Here is a 25,325-nt window from a genome sequence, read left to right as displayed (position 1 = left end):
CAGCACATTGCAAAATCATCCAGCCGTTTGCATATATTGAACGTGAAAAATGCTTGGTTTGAAGCTCCGGTCAATGGTCGCACAGAATGTGGGCTGTTTGTAAGTTTAATTTTTAAAAAGCAACAAAGGAAGCAAATAGAGGTAAAGCTGGGTCAATGACAAACTTCTAAGAGTGAAGAGCAGGTAACATCGTGGGAAATGTGGGAGATTGATAAGATCAAAACAACAGAAGAAAGTGTCAAGTCCCGTCATACAGAAGTTGTTAACATAACGTTTACCTATCATATAACATTTTGATTATCTTTTACTAAATCAACAAGGTTGAATTACCTGGCAGTTACTTGTACAGGACTGGTTGAGCCAGCTTCAGCATTGGAGGACACAAATAAATTTGAGGAGGTAGATTTTTAATTAGTAAGAGGTAAACGGTCATGGTGATTAGGTAGGAAAGTGGAGTCGAGACCATAAGACATAGGAATGAAAGTAAGGTCATTTGACCCATTGTGTCCAATCCAACATTTAATCATGGCTAACGGGTATTTCTACTCCACTTATCTGCACTCTCCCTGTAGCCCTTAATTCCTTGCAAGATCAAGAATTTGTCAATCTCTGCCTTGAAAACATTTCCACTGTGCTGTGGCAATGAAATCCACAGGCCCACCACTGTCGAGCTGAAGAAATGTCTGCTCATGTCCGTCCTAAATTGACCCCCTCTAATTCTAAAGCGCCAGGGACCCGGGTTCAATTCCAGCCTTGGGCGACTGTCTGAGCAGAGTTTGCACATTCGCCCAGTGTTTGCATGGGTTTCCTCTGGGTGCTCCAGTTTCCTCCCACAGTCCAAAGATGTGCAAGTCAGGTGAATTGGCTATGCTAAATTACCTTGTGATAGGTGCGTTAGTAGAGGAACGGGTCTGGGTGGGTTACTCTTTGGAGGGTCGGTGTGGACTTCTAGGGCCTATTTCTGCACTGTAGGGAATTTAATATAATCCAACCTTAATGATAGATTCTAGAATTTTACCTACAACCAAGGTTAGGCTAATCAGCCTATAATTTTCTATCTTTTGTCTTGATCCTTTCTTGAACAAGGGGAATACAATGATTTTCTAATCATCTGGAACTTTCCCTGACTCTAGTGATTTTTGAAAGATCAGATCAGGAAGCCAAATGTGATTAATCTTATTAAATGGTGCAGCAGACCTGAGTGGGTGAAGTGCCCACTCCTAAAGGAATTCCATCATTACTGACTACCATAAGGGACACTCCTAATAACCACAGAATTGAGACTTTGTGGACTAATAGATGGACATGGGGTAAGAGAACCACTTTAACTAAAGTTGGTAACTAAAGTTCAGAAATAATGCTTCCAAACCATGTCTTAGATTTCAGAGATTGACTAATGTGCGAATTGGCTAAACAAAATCTGAAAGTAGCTGAAAATGTGTTGCTGGAAAAGCGCAGCAGGTCAGGCAGCATCCAGGGAACAGGAGAGAATCGACATTTCGGGCATAAGCTCTTCTTCAGGAACCCTTCTTCGGGCTTATGCCCGAAACGTCGATTCTCCTGTTCCCTGGATGCTGCCTGACCTGCTGCGCTTTTCCAGCAACACATTTTCAGCTCTGATCTCCAGCATCTGCAGACCTCACTTTCTCCTCAAAATCTGAAAGTAGTTCAACAAACAACCTAAGAATATAACTAAGAGCTGTAGGCAGTTCAACCTTCCAGCCTGCTCAGCCATTTGATACAATCAAGGCTGATCTTATCTTGGCCTCAACTCTACTTCCCTACCTGCTGTCCATAACCCAGATGTTACGGATTTAAAAACAGTATTGCTGTGGATAATACCAACATATAATTAATGTGATTCGGAATTACTGATAATTTAAAAAATGAAAATGCCTTTAAGATACTTCATTTTTTCTTTTGGGGAAGTGTGATAGAAACCATGTTTTGTATTCATATATTTCATATATTGTAAGATTGGTTTGGTTTTTGAATTAGTATCCTGATGTGTCTAATGTGAACAACTAATTTGCAAACATTTCTATAGTCACATTGAATTATTTTACAATTTGTTTGACTCCTGACCCGTGGAGTCAAATTTTTTTTTATTTGTCTACTTTAGATTGTTTTGAGACCCAGCAAGGTAAACAATGGGATCTCAAAGTTTGTTTATAGTCTTCTGGAACTTGTTATTCTTTCTAAGCTTGTGTGTTAATTTAGACAGTGACAATATACAAACAGAATTGGGCCATTCAATCCCTATTTATCATACAAACAGAACTAGGCCATTCAGTCCGTATTCGTCATAGTTTCTCCAACTCCAACATCTTGAGAAGACAGCTTGGAGAGCAATTTGAAGGACTTAGAATGAGGAGAAAACAAAGGGACAGCACTGAAATCAAAGTATTTAAAAAGGCCAGAAAGTCTGAACAAAATGGTATTTCTTTGTGAATACCCTTAATTACTATAAATTTGCAACATTGACTTTAGCTTAACTCACTGCCACAGAGTGCAGTGAAGGCTGGGACGTCAAGGCAGAGATTGATAAATTCTTAATCTCGCAAGGAATTAAGGGATACGGGGAGAGTCCGGGTAAGTGCCATTGAAATGCCTAGCAGCCGTGATTGAATGGCAGAGTGGACTCAATGGGCCAAATGGCCTTACTTCCACTCCTATTTCTTATGGTTCTTCTGGTTAATTATCATAAGGCTTAGATTTTTTAAAACTGAACTAACTTCAGGCAAAGGCTTATTTTAAACACAAAACCGCAGAGTCTGTTCTTGTGTGTAATTTCCATTTGTGGAACCCTGACCTGAATACTTAAGTTGCTTTCTGCTTTCTCTCCAATATACTGTAGATATATTAAGAAAAGGCAAATCCAAAAGAATTTTATTTCAAACATTTAAAATTAAAATCCTCAGTGCATAAAGTACAATGTTGTTTTCAAAAAATATTTAAAATAATGGGCATATGTACATTGTTACATGGTGATTTTTCCTTCTTGTAGTTGTTTAAACCATGTAAGCCTCAATGTATCATTTAAAGGATGTTTAAAAAAAAGAGCCATGAAAAATAAGGCAAATAAAAATGTAATTTAATAACCCTTGGTCCATCCCAATCACACTGATGGAAAAATGATTGTCCCTAGAGACAGTCCTTTACAATAAGTGAAGTCACCAACACAGATGACCTGTTACAAGCAGCTCAATTCTGGTAACTATGACAGCAGAGTTACTATAGACAGGGCAGTGCTTTTCCTTTATCTGTTAACATTTTGTTTTCCAGTTCTCACATGGTGATCATATTTCCATTTCTTCTGGAGGAAACCGTATCTGAGGAGTGTATGTCCGAACTCTCAGTACAGCTATCATTTTCCACACTGTGGTCTAATCGTTCATAATGTACACTCCCATTCGCTGTGAATCCCTTCTCCTCCTTTCTCATGAACACTGGCAAAGTTGCCAATGTTAAATTGATATCTTTAAAGGCATGCAACAAAAAGATGCCAACTATAATAGTGAAGAAGCCACTCAGTGTGCCAATGATGTCATCATTTTCCATATGATACCACTCTTTAAAAAGAATAGCAGAACATGTCAAAACAGATGTAGTGAAGAATACATAATAAATGGGAGTCACCAAGGAAGTGTTGAAAATATCCAATGCCTTGTTCAAGTAGTTAATTTGAGTGCTTACACAAGCTATAAGGCTCAGCAAAAGGATCCATGACAAAGAGTAGGTAAGTACAGGTTTCCCAGCAAACAGTTCCTTAATAGCAATACCGAGGCCCTTCACACAAGAGACAGAGAGCGCGCCGATTACTGAACAGATGGTTATGTAAACCAGAATATTAGTCTGCCCATGACGAGGTCCAACAACAAAAATAAGAATCAGGGAAACAGTGATGACAAAAGTTGCAAATACCACAAAACCTGAAAGAAAGAAAAAAAGTCAGAATTTAATATCTTAGTTTTTCTCCTTTTGGGGTTAATTTACTATTTACTTACTTTTTTATTTACTTATTTACTTACTTATTTACTTACTTACAGTGTGGAAACAGGCCCTTCGGCCCAACAAGTCCACACCGACCCGCCGAAGCGCAACCCACCCATTCCCTACATTCATCCCTTTTAGGAACAATGTTTGAAATCCTCAGTTTTGAGAGAAGGTCGATAACAGCCTGCTCTTTTTTCATCCCTTTCTCCCTGATTGAAAACAGTATGATTCTATGAAGGACTGCATATTTGTGATGTTGTGACTCATATGATCAGAATCTTATCAAACCAAACTCAAACACCAGAGTATCAGCAGCTCTGAAATCAAGATAAATGAAGACTTTGAACATCAGCCTTCTTTATTGCTTTTCATGTGTCAAACGTGTGATTGAAAATGTGTTGCATCATTGCTAAATGTTATTAACATATTCTGGCATTCTCCAGAACAGCATTTCAATGAAGTCGGGAAAAAATACATTTTGGAGAGTTGCAACTGTTATGTAAATGTAGAGAGGTAGAGTCGGAATCATACAGCCCAGAAACAGACCCTTCAGTCCAACCAGACCATGCTGACTATGTTCTCAAACTAAATTTGTCCCAGTGACCTGCACTGGCCCATAACTCTCTAAACCGTGCCTATTCACGCATCGGTCCAAATGTCTTTTAAATGTTGTAACTGTACCTGCATCTACCATTTTGTTTGAAAGGTCATTCCATATACAAACCACCCCGTGTGAAAAAGTTGCCAACTCATCCATGCCAACCGGATATCCTGACCTAATCTAGTCCCATTTGCCAGCATATCCCTCTGAACCCTTCCAATTCATATTACAATCCAGATGCCTGTTAAATGTTGTAGCTGCACTAGCCTCCACCACTTCCTCTGACAGCTCGTTCTATACATGCTCCACCCTCTGCATGAAAAGGTTGCCCCTCAGGTCCCTTTTAAATCTGTCCCTTCTCATGTTAAACTTATACTCTCTAGTTTTGGATTCCTCGACCCCTGGGAAAAGACCTTATCTATTCACCCTATCCATGCCCCTTACGATTCTTTAAACCTGTAAAAGGCCACCCCCTCAGCCTCCGATGCTCCAGGGAAAACAGCCCCAGTCTATCCAGCCTCTCCCTATAGCTCAAACCCTCCAACCCTCGCAACATCCTTATAAGTCTTTTCTGAACTCTCAAGTTTCACAACATTCTTCCTACAAGAGGGAGACCAGAATTGCATGCAGTATTCCAAAAGTGGCCTAACCGATGTCCTGTACAGCCACAACACAAACTACCAATTCCTATACACAATGCACTAATAAAGGCAAGCATACCAAACACCGCTTCCACTCTCCTATCTACCTGCAACTCCACTTTCAAGAACTAAGAACCTGTACAAAAAGGTCTCTTTGTTCAGCAACACTCTCCGGCAATTTCCATTAAGTTCATAAGTCCTGCCCTGATTTGCCTTTCCAATGTGCAGCATCTAACATTTACCTAATTTAAACTCCATCTGCTACTCCTCTCACCTTAAAGATATGCCCGCTAGTTTTAAAGCCCCCTCCCTTAGGGAAAAGACCTTTGCTACTCACCTTATCAATGCTCTTCATGATTTTATAAAGTTACCCCTCAACCTCCAATGCTCCAGTGAAAAATGTCCCAGCTCATCCAGCCTCTCCTTATAGCTCAAACCCTCCAGTCCTGGCAACATCCTTGTAAATATCTTCTGAATCCTCTCTAATTTAATAAAATCATTTCTATAATAGGACAATCAGAACTGTACTCAGTACTCCAAAAATGGCTCACCAACATCCTATACAACCTCAATCTGACATCACACTCCTATACTGTACAGTCTGGGTGATGAAGGCAAGCATGCTAAATGCCTTCGTAACCACCCTGTCCAGCTGTGAAGCAACTTTCAAAGAACTATGCACCTGAAATCGCAGGTCTCTGTTTGACAACACTACCCAGGGCCCAACCATTAACTGTATAAGTCCTGCCCTTGTTCATCATACTAAAATGCAATACCTCCCATTTATCTAAATTAAACTCCATCTAAAAGACCTCAGTCCATTGGCTCAATAGTTCAAGATCCCTTTGTAATTATAGATAAGTTTCTTCACTGTCCATAATGCCACCAATTTTGGTGTCATCTGCAAACCTACTAGCCATGCCTCCTATTTGCTCCTTGACCGACATGAAATTCTCATCCTCGTATGTCAGTCCCTCCATGGCCCTGACCCGCTATCTCTAATCTCCTCCAGTCCCACAACAATCAAACTTCTGTGCTCTTTAAATGACTGATTCTTGCGATTCCAGATTTCCTTCACTTCTCTATTATCCAGCCCCTTGCTCAGGAAGTCCTCCCTAAAGTCTCTTTTCTCCTTTAAGTCAATCTTTAAACCCTACTGTTTTAGCCTATTTTTTGGTCACCTATCCTCATGCCCCCCTTTTGTGATTTACTGATAGATCTATCTTAATAACTATATCTCAAAGCTGTGACCATGATTCAACATTTGACCATGTTAATGACACTTTATAAATGTTATTCCAGCTGTCAGAAAGAAGAGTTTTGTCTCATTTCTCCATGAGGATAACAGGTCTATGGGTTGTGTCTGTTCTCATTCAAGTTAAGCAAATTTCCTCTCAAAGCAAATCACATTACCATATTTAAAATTATTACTATAGCCCTGATTATGGCCTTTATATAAAATGTCAAAACAAAAACAAACCAAGAGGTATTAAGTGAAAGGAAATTACTTATTGTTTTCGATTGCACTTTGTCTTATTTAGCTAATTTTAAGAAATTTGTATTCCCAGTTCTAACACCTTTCACCAACTTGGGGCATTGAAAAGTGCTCAGCAGCCAATTTACTACTTCTGAAGTGTAGTCACTGCCATTGTTTTACTACAAGGAAGGAAGGAAAAAGGCTAAACTGCTTATAGGAAGGTCCCAGAAGCAACAATCAGATAAACTGCCAGCTAATTTGGGAGGGGGGGTGGGGGGGGTGGCAAGAGGAAAGAGAGAGAGAGAGAGAGAGATAGAATTAACTTTTCAAGTTTGATATGACTTTTCACAAGTACTCTCATCAAATTTCTAGCATCTTCAGTCCCTTACTTTTATTTGATTGTTTTTGATGTTGTTGGTTATTGGCCAGGACATGGGGATAATTCCCATAATCTTCCCAAGAATACAGACAGCATTTAGTTTCAATGCCTTATCTGATAGTCAGTGATTCTGTAAGCACAGTCCTTCCTCAATACTGCTTCTAGGAGTGTCACTGCTTAGATTTTCTACTCAAGATTCTGGACTGGAACTTGAACCCACAGCTTTTTGCTCAGAAACAAGGGTGCTACTCAATGAACCAAAGCTATGCCTTATTTAAATTAAATATGAAATAAATAGGCTAAAGTACAAGTGGATACTATACCTGGATCTTTAAGTTTAACGGCCATCTCCTGAATAGTTTCCACCTCTTCCTCTTGTGGAGCATGTATTACCATAACAGTAGAACCAACAATACTTAGAAAGCAACCAAGCTTGCCATGGAGGTTAAGTCTCTCATTCAGAAAGTAAGATGACAAGACAGCACTATGGAAACAGAACCCCAACATATAAGAGGAATTTAAATATTATGTTTGAAGCAAACTCAAAAACACCACAGTTATTTGACCACAATTAAAGTTCAAAAATTGTTCAGTACTGAGATTCAAGTGCCACAGGACAGGAGACACCAACAAAAAACTATGGCCATCTTTTGCCTACATTCATGCTGTTGTAGAGTTCACTCTTGCTTTGGAAGATGACAGATAGCACATTATATAAATATTAAAATACTGTGCAAGAGAGGGAAAATATTTTTCCCCAAGATTAATGCACACAAATATGATCTCACCAAGGTAGAAAAGACATGTTTGTACCTGTAACCAGATGCCTTTTAGCTGCATCTCAATACTTAATTGAGCTAATTAACAGCTTCACCCTGATTGGGTACAGTCAGTCTACTGACAATTATGATAAGCAAATTTTCATTTGCTATGGACACTCATGGTTTGCACGTGGTCCAACGTGCATTAAAATACACTAAAATACATCAGCAATTAATAAGCTTTTAAGCCCTGTGTGTATTCAAGGAGCAGCCTGTACGTGCACAGATCAACATCCAGTCTGCTCCCAGATTCTGATTTGCCAAGTGTCTTTGCAGAGAGGAGCTATAATCTGTGCTCTGCTTTGAAGGAGACCCAAACCTGCCAGAGAGAAGCTACAGAACAACCTCGGTTATCCAAAAGTCAATTACCCGAATTTCAGATTATCCGATCAAGATCTCAAGGTCCCATAAAAACGTTATCCGAGCAAAATACTCCCCATCTGTCTTGTTCGGACAATAGAGGTTGTTCTCTATATGAAAATGTTGTAAGCTGTAATTTCATACTATATTGATTGGGGGCCATATTTTACACTAAGATTTGTTACTTTTTTTCCTCTGATGTGCAGCAACAATATGCCTACCTTACGAGAACACTAAGAGCTCCCAATGGTGTCACTAACGTTGCTGGAGCAAAGGCATATGCAGCAAAGTTAGCAGCTTCTCCAGCACCCACTGCAATGAGACAAAGAAGTCAGTTAAAATTCTCGATATCTTAAGCTGCACTTTAACTTTAATAGCATGAAATGTATTATAATTTTATAAAACAACGAATAGCTGCAAAAATTACATTTGGCCTCAAATATTCCATCCTACTTATCTTGTGATATCAAGAATTTTTAAAAACCTTTCTAAATAGACAAAGACATTTATATCCTTGGGTGGGTACAAAGCAGAGCTGATATGACCTAAAAAGAAAGATTTGTATTTTTGTAACATTTTTCATGGTGACTAGATGTCTCAAAGCTTCTACAGCTAATAAAGTACAGTATTTTTAAAAAATGCTTCCCTCGTGATGAAACAAAGGCGGGATCCAATTTGTGCAAACACCCAAACAACAATGTGATGATAACCAGAGTGTCTATTTTTGGCTCCCTGGGACTATGGTGACTTTACCTCTTGCGAGGTTGATTGAGGAATAAATATTGATAAAAGCACCAGGGATTAACTCTACCATCCTTCTTTGAAATTATACACACCATCCGAGCAGGCTGAGAGCATGGTTTAAGCATCTCATTTAATAGATGGCACCTCCATCAAAGCATCATGCTCACAGTACTACAGTGGAGTGACAGCCTTGACTTTTAGACCCTAGTGCTGTACTTGAAACCAGAAACTAGTGACTCCCAGGCCTAATTAAAATAGCAAAGCACAAAATCTGCATTTAGCTTGAAATTATTCAATCCTACACAGCGAACAGAGTATTAAAAGTAATTTTATAATAACATGACAACATTTTGTTTACAGTCACAAATTACAGCAATTATGTTCAAACAAGACTTAGTGAGTAATCAAAGCTTGATTTACAATTCAGATTAAACTGGAACATTTTCAATGTCTAACACAATCGTTAAAACTGCTTTACAAAACATCCATAATGTACAGCATTAACTCTTAAAATAGTTTCAAATTGATATGAAACAGTTATGTGAATAGCAGGCTAAATAGCAACCAATTTCATTGAATCCCTACATTGTGGAAACATTCAGCCCATCATGTTTACACCAACCCCACCCCCCCAAAAAGCATTCCATTCAGATCCAACCCTCTACCTGTAACCATTTATTTCCCATTGCTAACCCACCGAGCCTGCACATCCCTGGACACTATGGGCAATTTAGCACAGCCAATGCACCTAACCTGCATATCTTTGGCCTGTGCAAGGAAATCACAACAACCAGAGGAAACCCACGCAGACACAGGGAGGATGTACAAACTCAACACACACAATTGCCTGAGGATGGAATCAAACCTGGGCCCATGGTGCTATGAGGCAGCAGTGCAAACCACTGAGCCACCGTTTTGCCCTTTAATCCAAGGCATTTCCTAGACTGGAGCCTTTGTTTTTAAGTTAAATGAACTGAGCGCGGTTGCACAGAAATTTCCTGAGTAATTCTAGATTAGAAAGGGGAGAATAAGACTATGGTTGATATTCCACCTCAGATATAACCTCCCACACCCCTTCAATTCCCTTAGTATTCAAGTCAGTTGATGTCATACTCAAAAACACAATGGTGGAGCATCTGCCCTCCTGTACAACAGAGCATTCCAAGATTCACAGACTGAAGACATTTTCCCTCATCTCACTCCTAAATGCCAATGTACCCCACTTTCTAGACTCCCTAAGCTGAAGAAAATACTGTTCTCACATCAATCTTGCTAAGCAGTATCTCAATAATTTTGTATAGTTTAATGAGATCACCTCTCACTAAGGAATAATCTACTCCGCTCAACCTCCACTCTTGGGATAATCCCTTTAGTCCAGGAATAAGCCTAGTGAACCTCTCCTATAATTCCTCCAAGTCAAATATGCTGTGCTTTAAATAAGATGACAACATTCCAGTCTTGGCCTTCCAATCTTCCTATGTAATTGCAGTAAGACTTTCTTACTTCATTCCCTTTGTAATAGAGGCTTAAAATACCATTTGCTTTTCTAATTGCTATTACCTGCATGTTAACTTTCTGTGATTCATATACAAAGGCCCCCAGATACATTTGAAAACCATTATTTCCTAAGCTGCCACTTCTAAAAAATACATATTCTCCTTTTTTCAAAGTGAATAACTTCACATTTCTGCACATGATATTCTGCCTGTTCTTGCCCCCTCATTTCTTCTTAAAAAAAGGCTTTTGTTGCATCTTTGCATTCTCCTGACTGCTTACTTTCAGACTGATATTTGAGAAATTAATAGTTTCATGAAAAAATTAAGAGAGCGCGCGCGCCAGCCGAGTCCATTAATCAGAGAACCCACATTGCTGTCATACTTACTTGACAACAGTCCAGCCCACCATAGCCACTCTTTGAGATATGCATGCCCTCCCTGACCTGTGGGTTCACAGAAGAAAAAAATTGCATAGAAATAATTAAATAATCAACAATAATTCTAGTTTAGAAAGACATTTCTACGAATAAGCAGGCACAGATTGTGAGGCAGTGTACATTATCTGAAAGTAGCAACATGCTGACAACATCTCATTCTTCTTCCTGTTTCTTATCTCCATCATTTCCAATACACTGATGAAAGGTAAGTCTCAAATTTCCATTTAGTTAAAAATTACACAACACCAGATTATAATTTTGTTGGACTATAACCTGGTGTTGAGAGATTTTTAACATTGCCCACCCCATTCCAACACTGGCATCTCCACATCTTGATTTCCATTCAGGAGATTTTATAATCACCTACCTCAGTTTATTTTTGAGGAAATCTTTTCTAATGCTACTGATCCTCTTCATGCCAGTGAAACTGGAGTTGCTGACAAAAGGAGCAAGCACAGTTTCACTTCACATACCGAATGGACTTAGGTTTCTCCTTTAGATTATCCTTTGAAACTACTCTAGAAAAAGCTATGCTCATGCTGAAATACCAGTGACATGAACACCAGACATCATATGATACTTCAACACCTAGGTTTGTCTCATTGTGTGAACTTATTGCATATTGACAAACAGCATGATATTGTGTATTTCACAGCTAAGCATATCCTTCCCTCTCTTCATCCTGGCTGATATTTTGTAATCTTAGCACACAGATGCTGGAGTTAATTATACTACCATCCCAACTGAGCAGCTAACTGAAAACAGACGAGGGATTAAAAACAAGACCAGTCTGGACTGTCATTACTTTTATACTCCAGACTGTGAATTAATCAAAGACTGTCTGAAGTGGTCCTTCCAATGGAAGCAAAGATAGTAATTAGACCCATCATCAGACAAATTAAAGGTGATCTCAGAATTGACAATTTAAATGATGTACTGATGAGTGAAAAGAACTCCTGGGTGCATGTGTACACGTGCACGCGTGCACGTTTGCGCGTGTGTGCACGTGTATAAAATATATCTTTGAAGGAGACAGAACAAACCTAGAACATTGTTTTGACAGCATAAAGAATCCTTGGCTTTATAAACCAAGGGATAGAATACAACTACAAAGCAAGTATGACAGTCTCATTGTAGCCACCACACTTTAAGAAGCAAGTTCTAGGCCTCAGAGAATGCAGAGATGATTTACTAGGACTAGTAATTCAGGCTTCAGTTATGTAGAGAGATTAGAGAAGCAGGAAATGTTCTCTTTAGAATTGAGAAGGCAAATGGAAGATTTGTTCAAATAAGAGTTGTTTATTGAACAATTCGGTACATAAATGAGAAAGGTTTTTTTGATTGCACAATAATAACCTACAATTAGAAAATGAGCCAGATTAAGAAAAAAAATGTACAGGAATTCCAAGGATGCAGTACCATGAATGTGATTGAAAGCAATTTTAATAGTTGTTTTCAAAGTGAAATTTGATCATTTGTAGGAGAAAACTTTGAACTATGTGGATAAAGCATTGAGATGAGATTAACTACATAGCCCTTTCAAGAAGCTGGCATAGGTACAATAAAACAAATGGCTTCCTTGTGTTGCATCATATTATGAAGAGATGTCTCCAACTAAGTTGCCAGATAAAACATAGTGCAGCATAAATTCATTATGTCTTAAGGTGCAGAATGAACTTTCAGCATTCACCATTTGGCCAACTGCGTTTTCACACAAGATAAATTGTCACAGCCATAATTATTCAAAACGAGTGACATTACATCAGAAAGTACCATGTGCATATGAAAATAAAACTGGATTTTAAAACATTATTTACAGGGGTAACACCGACAACACCACATTTAACATAGTTAAAAATCACACGACACCAGGTTATAGTCCAACAGGTTTAATTGGAAGCACTAGCTTTCGGAGCGATGCTCCTTCATCAGGTGATTGTCACAATCACCTGATGAAGGAGCGTCGCTCCGAAAGCTAGTGCGCTTCCAATTAAACCTGTTGGACTATAACCTGGTGTTGTGTGATTTTTAACTTTGTACACCCCAGTCCAACACCGGCATCTCTGAATCATGACATTTAACATAGCTACCCTCAGAAGATGGTGCAGGAATAGTGAATCAAAACAACTTCATTTCGCATATTAGAATTTTATTAGAATATAAGAGCTCGGAGCAGGAGTAAGCTGTGCAATAAGATCATGGCTGATCTTTTCATGGACTGAGATTCACTTACCCGCGCTCTCACTAAATCCCTTAATTCCTTTATTGTTCAAAAAAATCGACCTTATTAGAGGAATTCTGTTGTAAATAAAATCTCACCTGCTCGCATTGACCCTTTTTTGGCCAGTCGAAGGAGACCTTTCTTTTTCAAGATGAAACTCCCTCCAATAAATATGCTGGAGCTAATAGCTAATGCCAAGCCAACATAAAAGTCATATTTTCCTCTTTCCTGGCCCATTCTTCTTGGTACTGGCAAGCAGGGGTTTATCACATTAAGGACCAAACACAGTATTCCCCACTAGGACTGAGACAAACAAGTAAGGGTTATAAGTAGAGCTATGATCAAAAACAAACATAATAATAGGTTAATATATTTCACATAGAAATGTATCAAAGGTAGAACACAAGAAACATTGTTCCCTGAGGTTTATTTAGGATTTTGTTTTGACACATACCCTCTTAATTATAGGTAGACACTATTACTGTATGTGCAATCAGATATATCCAAAATACACTGCAGACTTTAATAGTCTTGTGTGAATTCAATTAATAAACTGGATGTGAATTTCTCTGAATTGAATTAAATAAGAAAAGTACATTTATTTTCAAAAGGAAACACTACTGCATATTTCCAAAGTTTTCTTGCTAAACTGTTAATATTTGAACACAAGCCAATGAGTGGCCATGACCCCGATGAATTGTGGAGCATAGAACATCGAACAATACTGCGCAGAACAGGCCCTTCGGCCGTTGATGTTGTGCCGGCCTGCGAACTAATCTAAGCCCATTCTCCTACACTACCCCAACATCATCCATATGCTTATCCAAGGATTGTTTAAATCTCCCTCAGGGAGAAGCAAATGGGACTGCAGATACGGGAGAGTCGAATTTGAAGAGTGTGGCGCTGGAAAAGCACAGGTCTGGTGAGAGTCGATGTTTCGGGCATAAGCTCTTCATCACGAAATGATGAATCAGGCGCTTTTGCAGTGCCACCCTTATCGAATGAATCATGGAGCAGGCTTGAAGGACCAAATGTCCCTGAAATTCATAATGAGATTTCAGCAGAATCAGAAAACCAGTTATCACTCATCTAACATGTTTTTCCACTTTTCACACACTTTGGTTTACACAAGCAGAGACACAGACAAATATGTTTCCTGTGCAAAGCATAGACAATTCTGAATATGGCATCTTCACTTCCTTTAGTTAACAACTGTGCTGGAGGGGAACATAAGAAATGGTATGCTATGAAGTAATTAGCAGTATGACGAAAAGGAAAATACATTAACATGCGTGCTCACCAGTTAACATCCCTTGTGCCTTTTCACTTTCATAAATACCCAGAGCAAATTTAATGAGTGAGTGAACAAATGAGCAAGACATCCCAAGTCTCAAGAGATTTTAAACTGAGTTATCTCACCCTTAATGTCAAGAACGAGAGAAAGAAAATAAATAGAAATAAAGGTTCGACAAGATAAAAAAGTATTTTTAATTTCTTACTGTAAACTCCCAACCAGAACACAACGAAAAATTATACAAACAAAATAAAGCAGGTGCTGACAACTTGAAATAGAAAATATTGGAAAATACTCAGCAGGTTTATCTGTATCCACAGGGAAGGAAACAAAATTAATCATTCAGGTCAACGACCTTTCATCCGACTGGGTAAAATTAGAAATGGAAACAATTTGAAGTGCATGAAAAGAAGTGGAGAGGGTTATAGAGAGCACAAAAGGAGTGGCACGTGATAGGGTGGAAGACAGGAGAGATCAAATGATAAAAGAGGTGAATGGGAAGGATCAAACTAAGTTGTAAAGGAGCAGGTTGAGAAACAATAGGTGCATCGAGAGGTGGTGTGAATACTGCACAGCTGCTATCTCAAAGCAAAACTAAAAGGAGGAATGAGAGTAAAACCAAGACTCGCCCACATCTTCCACTCCTTTAACTTCAGTATTCAAATTATTATGCCCTACTATTTCTACCAACCGAAAGCAAGGCCATTGCTAAACAGATTTTTTTCACAGCATCTCAGCATTCCAAAGAAACCATTTCCTTCACAACAATGGTGCACTGCTTGACCATCCCAATACCCCAACCTTTCTTGTGGCATATTTCTATGCAAGAGCAGGAAATGCAAATCCTGCCCTTTTTCCTATATCCCTCTCTTCACTGCCACAGGCCCTAAACATCCCATCGAGGTGAAACAGCAATACAAGTGCACTTCTTTCAACTTGGCACACTATATTCACTGCTCACAACATGTCCTGTTCTCAATGAGACACCAAATGAGGATTCAGTGATGGTTTGAAAGAACATTTCTATAAGGTTCACAAATATAATCTCAATTAGGCACTTCCAAACCTTCTGGCCTCAGCGAGTTCAACGATTTCAGACCATAATTTCTTCCCCAAATTTATTTCCTTTGGTTTGTAGATTTCATTCTGTTACAACCAGGTGAATCAACTTTCTCACAGGACTCTCAACTCTCAGAGAAGAAATTCCTCCTCACCTCAGTCTTAATATGGTAACCCATTATGCCCTCTGGTCCTAGATTCTCTCATGAAGGAAATCAGCCTTCCAGCATTGACCCTGTCAAGCCCCTTTAGAATCCTTTTTAAGCAAATGTTTTATTAACGTGCACTTATGGAACCAGGGATGTGCTGGATTGATCAAGAGGTCCACATAATCAACGTAAAAACATACACTAAGTAACAGAAACGTGATTCAGTGGGTATACATATCATTGATATATTTTATTTACAACATAAATTACAAATAATAATGTAACTTTGCCTGAAATAAAACTTACTGGCAGAGAGCCTTGTCGCTCTCAAGTGACTACTCTAACATTGTGGTAAATTGTAATATTTAAGGATAAATTTATGAGAGCTTAAATCAACTGCTGATATTTTGAGTGGCCATTCAGTTGAACAAGTATATTTACATTTTGGTAAATAAATTTAAAAACTATAATAATGGGCAGAATAATTATAGCAGTAAGCTTCGTAGTATTTGAAGTATATAATTTTTCTCGGTTTATCAAGCGTGCTGGTTAAAATGATGTTTGCTGTATTTCAATCAGATGCTCTCTCATTCTTCTAAACTCCAGTGAATGAAGTGCCAACCCATTTAGCCTTTGATCAATATCAGCGATCATCCTCGTCAACCTTCTCTGAACTGTCTCCAATGAAATCTCTTTCCTCAGAAAAGGGGACCAAAACTGTTCACAGTACTCCAGATGTGCCTCACTAGCAACTTGTACAGTTGCAGTACGGCTTCCCTACTCTTGTACTCCAACCCCTTGGAAATAAGGATCAACATTCCACGAGTCTCCCTGATTAATTGCTGCACCTATGTGCTAGCTTTCACTGTTTGGTGCACAAATACCTCCAAGTCCTTTTGTGCTGCAGCTTTCTACAGTCTTTTTCAAATTTAAATACTACTTAAATTATTTAGTTAATTAAATATTATTTTAATTCAAGAATTATTTTGCTCTATCTTCCAAGTTGAATGCCACATTTTCCAACATTATACACCATTTGCCAACTTTTTGTTGAATTACTTATTAACCTCTTTCTCTAAACTGTTCTTAAACACCTTTGCAACTTGCCTTTCCACCTATTTTTGTCTCATCTGCAAATCTGACAATAGCACATTTGCTCCTTTCCTCCAAGGCATTAATATATTTTTAAACAGTTGCCCCAGTACTGACCCCGGGGCAACTCCACTGATTACAGGTTCCCAACCTGTAAAAGTACCCCTTATCTCCACTTGCTGCCTCCTGACCATTAACCAATTCTCTATCCACACCATACATTAATTCCAATACCATGGGTTCTTCGGATTTTTGTGAGGTACATTGTCAAATGCCTTCTGGAAGTCCAAATATAACATCTCCACTGAATTCACTCTGTCCACTCTGGTTCATACTTCTTCAAAAAACTAAGTTAGTCAGATACTATTTCCCTTTCAATAGCCACATTTCCCTTTCAATAGCTGACTCTGCTTAATTTGATTATAATTTGCCAAATCTATTATTACTTTCTCAATAATTTATTACAATATTTTTCCAACAATCAAACTAATCTGCCTACAGTTACCTGCTTTCTGCCTTTTTTTTTTAAATAGGGGTGTCACACTGGTAGTTTTCCAATACTCTGGCACTTCTCCAGAATTCACAGATTTTTGGAGAATTACAATCAGCGCACTATCTCTAGCTATTTTTAGGATCCTAGGATGCAAACCATCAGGACCAGGAAGCCTATCTTTAACCCCATTAGTTTATTATTTCTACTTATATTGTTATTAACTTATATTAGCTCTTGATTATCCTGTCTACTGTTTTTGCATTTTACTTGTTCTTTTATTACTGTCCCTGTTTCTCTTTCCCTTGTCAGCCTGCTTAGGTTTCCACACCCCTGACATTCTAGTTCTACTGTGCAGCAGCTTCTGGCAGTCTCGCTCCATTTAAATGGCATTCAGCTCTTTCATTCTTCCTGCCAAAGTGCACAGCCAACTGTGGACCCAACAGTGATCCTTCTGGCACTCCACTAGTTACGGATTACCATCCTGAAAAAGATCCCTTTATCCCAACTTATCCCAAAAGCTAGTGCTTCCAAATAAACCTGTTGCGACTATAACCTGGTGTTGTGTGATTTTTATCTTTATCCGAATACGGTCTTCTCTTTATTAGCCTCTGTCTGCAAAAAAACTATGCAGAATTTCAGGAACCTAAATTTGGAGATTACACAAAAAAACCTCTTCAAGCCAGAGATAGATACATTGTTGATATTACAGTATCAGCTTTAGAAGTACTGCCACACAGTTCCAAAAACACATTTTTTGAATGAATTATAATAGACTGAATAGTATTACTCTTCCATATTAATCTTCTGCCTGTTGGGTACAATTAACTAATCAGAATGGTCAACTGAGACCACATGACACCAGCAATGGTTAAGTAATTGTTACAATACCTTCTGCCGTTCTTTGTTGAAAATTGCCAACATGCAGTTTCACTTTCCAATAAATGCATTCGGTTTCCATTTACAAATGATGCACAATATCTCTGTTGGGGAAATAAGACTCCTGTTTAATTGTAAATTTTTTATAGTGAGAAAGACGAAGGCAGGAGTGATCATGAAGAGGTGACTGCTCAGCTCACACTTAGTTTCACAGAATGGCTTTCCTCTGCTGCACTTATACTTTAATATTATAACACTGCAAACCAAAAAAAAAATCATTTTAAATTAAAGTTTTAATAAACCAAGAGACCTAAACATTTTGCACTTAGATTTAGGAATAACTATTCATGAAATATAATTTTCATGCAAGTCAATCTCCCATTGCCACACTGAATATTCATCAAAGTAACTAGTAGTTATTTTGCATTCGAGTGAAGGGTCAAGAGAGCACAGATTTAAGGCAATTGACAAAAGAATCAGAGGCAAGTTGAGGAAAATATTTTTTTCACACACTGGGTGGTTACATTTTGGAATAATTTCCTGATGGGGTAGTGGTTATAGGTTCAACAATAGTATTCAAAAGATAAGTAAGTAGCCAAGTACAACAAAAACCTCAGATGTAAGGGAGCAGGAGATAGGGGCAGCAGAATTATGCATCAAAACAGCAAGCACAAATTGGACAACTGGGTGGTGTCCTCTTGTACATAATCATTGAGATTCCAAGCATTAACAGTAATAGATTTAATAACATGACAACACTATCACTTGAGTAATAAGAACCAAAAGTATTACAATGCTGCCTACTGATTTCAACTAAAAACAAAATCAATTTACAATTAATAACTATCTTATTCACTCCTGAGATATAGGCTTTGCTGGCTGGATCAACACTGACAGACTATTCCTAATTGCCCTCAAGGTGGTGGTGAGTTGCCTTCTTGAATCATGGCAGTCCATTTGGTAGATTTACATCCACAATGCCATGAGGGAGGGAGTTCCAGGACTTTGACCAAGCAACATCGAAGGAACAACAATATATTTCTAAGTCAGGATGGCGAGTGGCTTGAAGGAAACTTGCAGGTAATAGTGTTTCCAATAATCTGCTGTCCCTTACATTCTATATGGTAGTTGATGTGGGTTAAAAAGGTGTTGTCTACAGGGCCTTGGTGAATTTCTGCAGTGTGCCTTGTAGATTGCACATAGCGCTGCTACAAAATTTCAGAATAAAGTGTCATCTTTTTGAAGAGCAATGAGGAAGAATTTATTCTGAGGTAGTGAATTAATGAAATGCTTGACTGTAGGAGGCTGAATATTTAAAGCTGAGGTAGACAGATTTTTAATTGGTGAGGGAATCAAAGGCTATGAGATAAGATAGCAAAGTAAAGTTGAGGATTATCAGATCAGCCATGATCTCATTGAAAGGTGGAGCAAATTTGAGGAGCTAAATGACTTATTTCTATTCTTAAATCTTATGGTCTTATTCACTGCAGAATTCCTAGCATCTGACCAGCTCTTAGCTATTCCATGCATTATTATTTTCAAGAAGTTAATTTTTCAGTGTTATTAGTCAATAAACTAAGTATATTTCTTCAAATTCTGATGCTAACATTGTAATGTTATTAGTGTTGCAGACTTTCAGTCTAAGAACTAAGGTTGCAATACAAGCACAATTTTTTTATATTTCAGTTCAATTCTGTTCCAGGTAACAAGATGATTAAAGGTAAAAGTGGAATTAAAGGTTTGTACCTGTGTAACAATTTACACGACACAGATTTCTCCAAACCCAATGATTAGTTTCAGTCTGCTCCCTTAGGAGCGCAAGTGGTTCTTTATTCATTCATTCATAAAGCATGGGCTTCGCTAGCTCGACCAGCACTTTTTGTCCACCAAAGTGGTGGTGGTGAGCTGCATTTTTGAACTGCTGCAGTCCATTTGATATAGGTACACCGACAATGCTGTTAGGGATGGCCATTAAAGCCTGCCATTAAAATACAATTCAATGCCCCGCTTCTATAAACTTGATATTTAAGAGCATATGTATTTTTCCAAATAACATTGATTTTGCTCCTGGAATTAGATTTTACCCTCACTCACAGATGTCTGGACTTACGTTCACATCCCTTTTTACAGGTGAGCTGTGCCCAGCTTCAACAAAGATATAAGAACAATGAGTACACAACATTTAGCACCATTTAAGAGAACTCATAGTAAAATTAGGCCTGTTTTCTCCAGAATTTAGAAGCTGAAGAGGGTATAGATCAAAGTCTTCAAGATATTAACAGGAAAAGGTAAACATCAACAGGAACAAGTAAAGATAAACTATCTCCACTGGTTGGACATTCCAGAATCACAGGACATTGTCTAAATATTAGAGCCAGACCATTCAGGAGGGGTAAGTTGAAATAAGCCCTGAAGAAGGGCTTATGCCCGAAACGTCGATTCTCCTGTTCCCTGGATGCTGCCTGACCTGCTGCGCTTTTCCAGCAACACATTTCCAGCCATTCAGGAGGGGTGTTGGGAAGCATTTCTATACAGAAAGGATAATAGCGGTTTGGAACTCTCAAACAGCAGTTAATGCTAGATCAATTGTTAATTTTAAATCTGAAATTTTTCTGTAGCAAATGTAATAAGGAATATGGGCAACAGGCAGGTTGCCCATATGAAGTTAGGGCACAGATCACCCATGATCTCATTGAATGGTGAAACAGGCTGAAGGATTGAATAGTCCTTTTGTTCTTGTTCCGATGTGCTGCAGCAACTCAATAAGACTCATAAAACATATAACATTACAATTCATTGCCATAGAAGGTTCTGGAGGCCAGGTCACTGACCATATTTAATACTGAGATAGGTAGGTTCTTGAGTCTCAAGGGGATCAAGGGTTATGGGGAGAAAGCGAATGGGGTTGAGAAACTCATCAGCCATGATTGAAAGGCAGAGCAGACTCAATGGGCTGAATGGCCTAATTTCTGCTCCTATGTCTTTTGGTCCTTTCAGTTTTCACCTCTTCTAACTTGACTGGCTTCAGATGCTCTACGTTCAGACTTTATATCAGCCATTATCAGTGTAGAACAATTCATTTCATTCTTGTTTACTGGAACTTTGCAAATGCTTTGATAATAGAATTACAGAAATGTATAATGCAGGTGTCCTTTTACCCATTGTGTTTAAGGCAGTCAAAAAGGAACTTCCTAATCGCACATTTCAGATCTCAGCTGATAGCCTTCAAGTTTACGGACTTGAAATGCATGTTTAACTACTTTTAAAAATGGCATGAGAAGTCTGTTGCCACTACCCTCTCAGACAGTGGATTGTTGCCTGTAATAAAAACAATCTATATTTTTAATTTAAAAAAAGATTTTAACATAGAATATACCAGTGTAGTATAGGCCCTTCAGCCCTCAATGTTGTATCGACCTGTGGAACCAATCTGAAGCCCATCTAACTTACACTATTCCATTTTCATCCATATGCCTATCCAGTGACAATTTAAATGCCCTTAAAAGTTGGCAAACGCCAACTACGTAATGACTGCTTCCCACTTTATTAACCCATTACCCTTGCTTCCTGCACCCTATTGTTAAATGAACGTTGTTATCTAATCTGAGTCACGTTCAGCTGAATCTCTTGTTTCACGAAACTCAGAACTTAACTCTTTTCCTGCCTGCTTATACCCTCTACACATTCACGCAGAGATATGGGACTAAGTTGGCCAACTGTTGCAGGCAGAGAGTTCCATGCCCCTACTACTGAGAAAGTCAATTGCCTTAAAACTTGTCTTTAAACATTTAGACTAAGATGTAATGCTGAATTATAGAACACATTTACTTCACTAGAAAACAGATAGGCAGGAAGGCTCAGAAAAATGGGGGGGGAGAAAGAGAAACTTAAAGAATGCAAAAGATAGGGACACTGGACTCACCAAGTGATAACAGGATGCTGTAAGACAATTAAGAACATTTGCCTTAGCATGATTGAATCTGTGTGAACAGGACACCAAGTGATAACATTCACAGCCGTTCCCTTGTGAAATTAATGACAGTGTTCGATTCCTCTATGCCGTACTGGGGTTAGAGTCCCCCAAGGTGGGTTTGATTGAGGTTCAAGTCCTCTGCATGGTCCTGGGGTTCGAGTATACTGGGTGGGTTGATTTGAGGTTCAAGTCCTCCACAGTGTGCTGAGCTTCAGCCCCCTGTGTTTAAGTGAGATTTGGGCGCCCTTGAGGAATAAATGAGAAAGGGGTTAAAATTCCCTCATGGTGAAATTTGAGGCACAGAGTCTTTGTTCTGGGGGAAGAGAGTGGCTTTGATTGCAGCACCACGTCATCTGCTGCGAGGACTCTCTTTTTATAAATATAATTCCAGTGAGAGAATGCAAAAAAAAAATGAGAAAACACTGAAATTAAGGCTGCATTAATACCTGGGTTGAAAAAGGAACATTTTAATGTAGATTGTGCCGTGATGAGAGTGATGTTTAAAAATTTTGCTTTGTTAGAATACTCGTTCGGAAAATCCTTTCAAGTAACTGTTTTGCTTTGTTTGAATCAGGATCTCAATTCAGTGTGTTTGTGGGCTATGGAATGGACCAGATTTTGTTTTTACATTGAAATTGTACAATATTATGTCCTTCTTAAAATTATCAACCTTGTAACCTTAAAACAAGTTGATTTGAGTTCGAGTTTTTTTTCTACAATGCCTGTTTAAAAAAAAAAGTTGGGTCAGTGGTCATGCTTTAGCCAGATGAGAGTATTATATTAAAATATCTTTGCTGCTGTGTTTTAATGCAGAGCAAACAGAAAAAGAAGAGCGCATCTTTAGTTTAATGTTTTGTAAACGTTTTCTTGAGAAAATTAGAACTAGAAGAATTCTATTAATTATTATTAAGACTTCATTGGCCCCGTCATACTGTAAATTCAAAGAATGTCGATTTCTACCAAAGTTGCCACTGTAATTCTGACTGTTTTATTTGGGAAGCTTTAGTTGGAGAACATATCTTAAAAATATTCTGCATTTATTTCCCACAAATATTTGAGATTTAAATCTGAACTGAAACTGCCTCTTCAATTGCTAAAGCCCAGGAAACATTCTGGTATTTTCTTGCTGTTCCAGACTTTTGAAATACTTTTCCTGACAGCTTTCACATTAGCCAAGTATCAATTTGTTAAAAGAAAATAATTTTTGAATAACTTGAATGGAGGCACCCGAGGGTTTGATTTTAGAACCTTTGATTGTTGTTTACAATTGACTGAATTTTTTAGGCAGTAAATTTAGATGTTGATGGATTGTAAAAAACTTCAAACCTGATCCAATGGATTCAATCAGCTCCCCAGTCATGAGCACGAAAAGTGAAGAAGCTAACAACAGTGAAGAGGAGGTGGCTAAGCTTTTTGTCAGTGGCTTTCCTACGGACATAAAACCATGTGAGCTTTACCTTGTCTTTCGATCATTTAAGGGATATGAAGGTTCACTGATCAAGCTAACATCACAACAGCCAGTTGGCTTTGTTACATTGAACAGCTGAGCGGGAGCAGAGGCAGCAAAGAATGCTGCATTCACCTAGCCTGCTAGTGCTGTTGTTATACTGTTGTTATAATCAGTCTTATGAAAGCTGGTAGTGCCATCTCGGTGGTTATTGTGAAATGATAAAAGGAAGGAATGAGAATGTACAGTGGGTATAAGCAGGCAAGGAAAGAGTTAAGTTCTGAGTTTTGTGAAACAAGTGGTTCAGCTGAGCATGATTCAGATCAGATAACAACGTACAGTTAACAATGAGGTGCTGGAGGCAAGGGTAATGGGTTAACAAGGGGGAAAAGCAGTCATTATGTAGAGCCATTTAACAATATTGGAAGCATTCAGTACACAAGGTCAGCTAACAAGGGGAAGGTATCACTGCATGAATCCTGTTAACAAGGTTACGAACATTCATTCCCGCCCACAGCTTCTAACCTCATTTCGGGAACCCCGCATCTCCCAATTCTACCTCCTACCCAAGATCCACAAGCCTGACTACCCCAGCTGACCAACAGTCTCAGCCTGCTTCTGCCCCACCAAATTCATCTCCACTACCTCAATTCTGTCCTATGCCCCCTGGTCCAGGAACTCCCCACATACGTTCAGGACACCACCCACACCCTCTACCTCCTCCAAGACTTCAGTTTCCCCGGCCCCAAATGCCTCACCTCCACCATGGACATCCAGTCCATGACCAGGGCCTCCAAGCTTTCAGTTTCTTCCTCGCCTGACGTCCCCACCTGTACCCTCCATTGACACTCATTCGTTTGGCTGAACTGGTCCTCACCCTCAACAATTTCTCCTTCGAATCACCCCACTTCCTCCAGATGAAAGGGATAGTCAGGGGCACCCGCATGGTCCCCAACTATGCCTGTCTCTTTGTCGGCTACGTGGAACATTCCATCTTCTGCAGTTACACTGGCACCACTGCCCACCTTTTCCTCCACTACACTGATGACTGCATCGGCCCCACTTCATGCTCCCACGAGGAGGATGAACAGTTCATCAACTTCACCAACACTTTCCACCCCAACCTTAAATTCACATGGACAATCTCGGAGACTTCTCTCCCCTTCCTGAACCTCTCCATCAACAGTGACCAAGTCAACACTGATATTTTCTATAAACCCACTGACCCCCACAGCTATCTGGATTGCACCTCCTCCCACCCTGCCTCCTGCAAAAATGCTATCCCTTATTCCCAATTCCTCCACCTCATCTGCTCCCAGGAGGACCAGTCCACCACAGAACACACCGGATGGCCTTTTAAAAGACCGCAATTTCCCTTCCCACATAGTTAATGATGCCCTCCAGTACATCTCATCCACATCCCACACGTCTGCCCTCAATCCCCACCCCTCCAGCCACAACAAAGACAGAACACTCCCATCCTCACCATTCACCCCACCAATCTGTGTACATTGCATCATTGTCCACCATTTCTGCCACTGACAAACAGACCCCACCAGAATTACATTTTCCTCCCCACTCCATCCGCTTTCCGTAAAGACCGTACCCTCCGCGATTACCTTGTCAGGTCCACGCCCCCTAACAACCCACCCTGCCCCCACAGGAATTGCAAAGCCTGCACCCACACTCTCTCTCCCCCCCCCACCTCTGTCCAAGGCCCCTAAGGAGCCTTACACATCCATCAAAGTTTCATCTGCACTTTCACACGC

General features: G+C 39.2%; 1 protein-coding gene across 4 annotated transcripts in view; it reads right to left on the bottom strand.

Annotated features, from left to right (window-relative positions):
• Positions 1-3,077: 3,077 nt before the first annotated feature.
• nipa2 (NIPA magnesium transporter 2) overlaps positions 3,078-25,325 on the bottom strand; it is a 37,896-nt gene continuing 15,648 nt past the window's right edge. Inside the window, exons 2-7 of one of the 4 annotated variants that reach the window (XM_043692301.1) lie at positions 18,149-18,240; positions 13,272-13,508; positions 10,902-10,958; positions 8,497-8,587; positions 7,418-7,578; positions 3,078-3,932 (exon numbers count right to left, since the gene is read on the bottom strand). In XM_043692301.1, coding sequence (XP_043548236.1) covers positions 3,289-3,932; positions 7,418-7,578; positions 8,497-8,587; positions 10,902-10,958; positions 13,272-13,410 — 1,092 coding nt within the window. In that variant the 5' untranslated portion in view covers positions 13,411-13,508; positions 18,149-18,240 and the 3' untranslated portion in view covers positions 3,078-3,288. The remainder of the gene's footprint in view (positions 3,933-7,417; positions 7,579-8,496; positions 8,588-10,901; positions 10,959-13,271; positions 13,509-18,148; positions 18,241-25,325) is intronic. The other 3 variants (XM_043692299.1, XM_043692302.1, XM_043692303.1) reach the window with 3 other exon arrangements.

Source organism: Chiloscyllium plagiosum, chromosome 6 (genome assembly GCF_004010195.1).
Source record: "Chiloscyllium plagiosum isolate BGI_BamShark_2017 chromosome 6, ASM401019v2, whole genome shotgun sequence".
In the NCBI taxonomy this organism is placed as follows: Eukaryota; Metazoa; Chordata; class Chondrichthyes; order Orectolobiformes; family Hemiscylliidae; genus Chiloscyllium; species Chiloscyllium plagiosum.
Note: the sequence above shows the minus strand (reverse complement) of the source record. Positions and strands in the feature narration are given on the sequence as shown.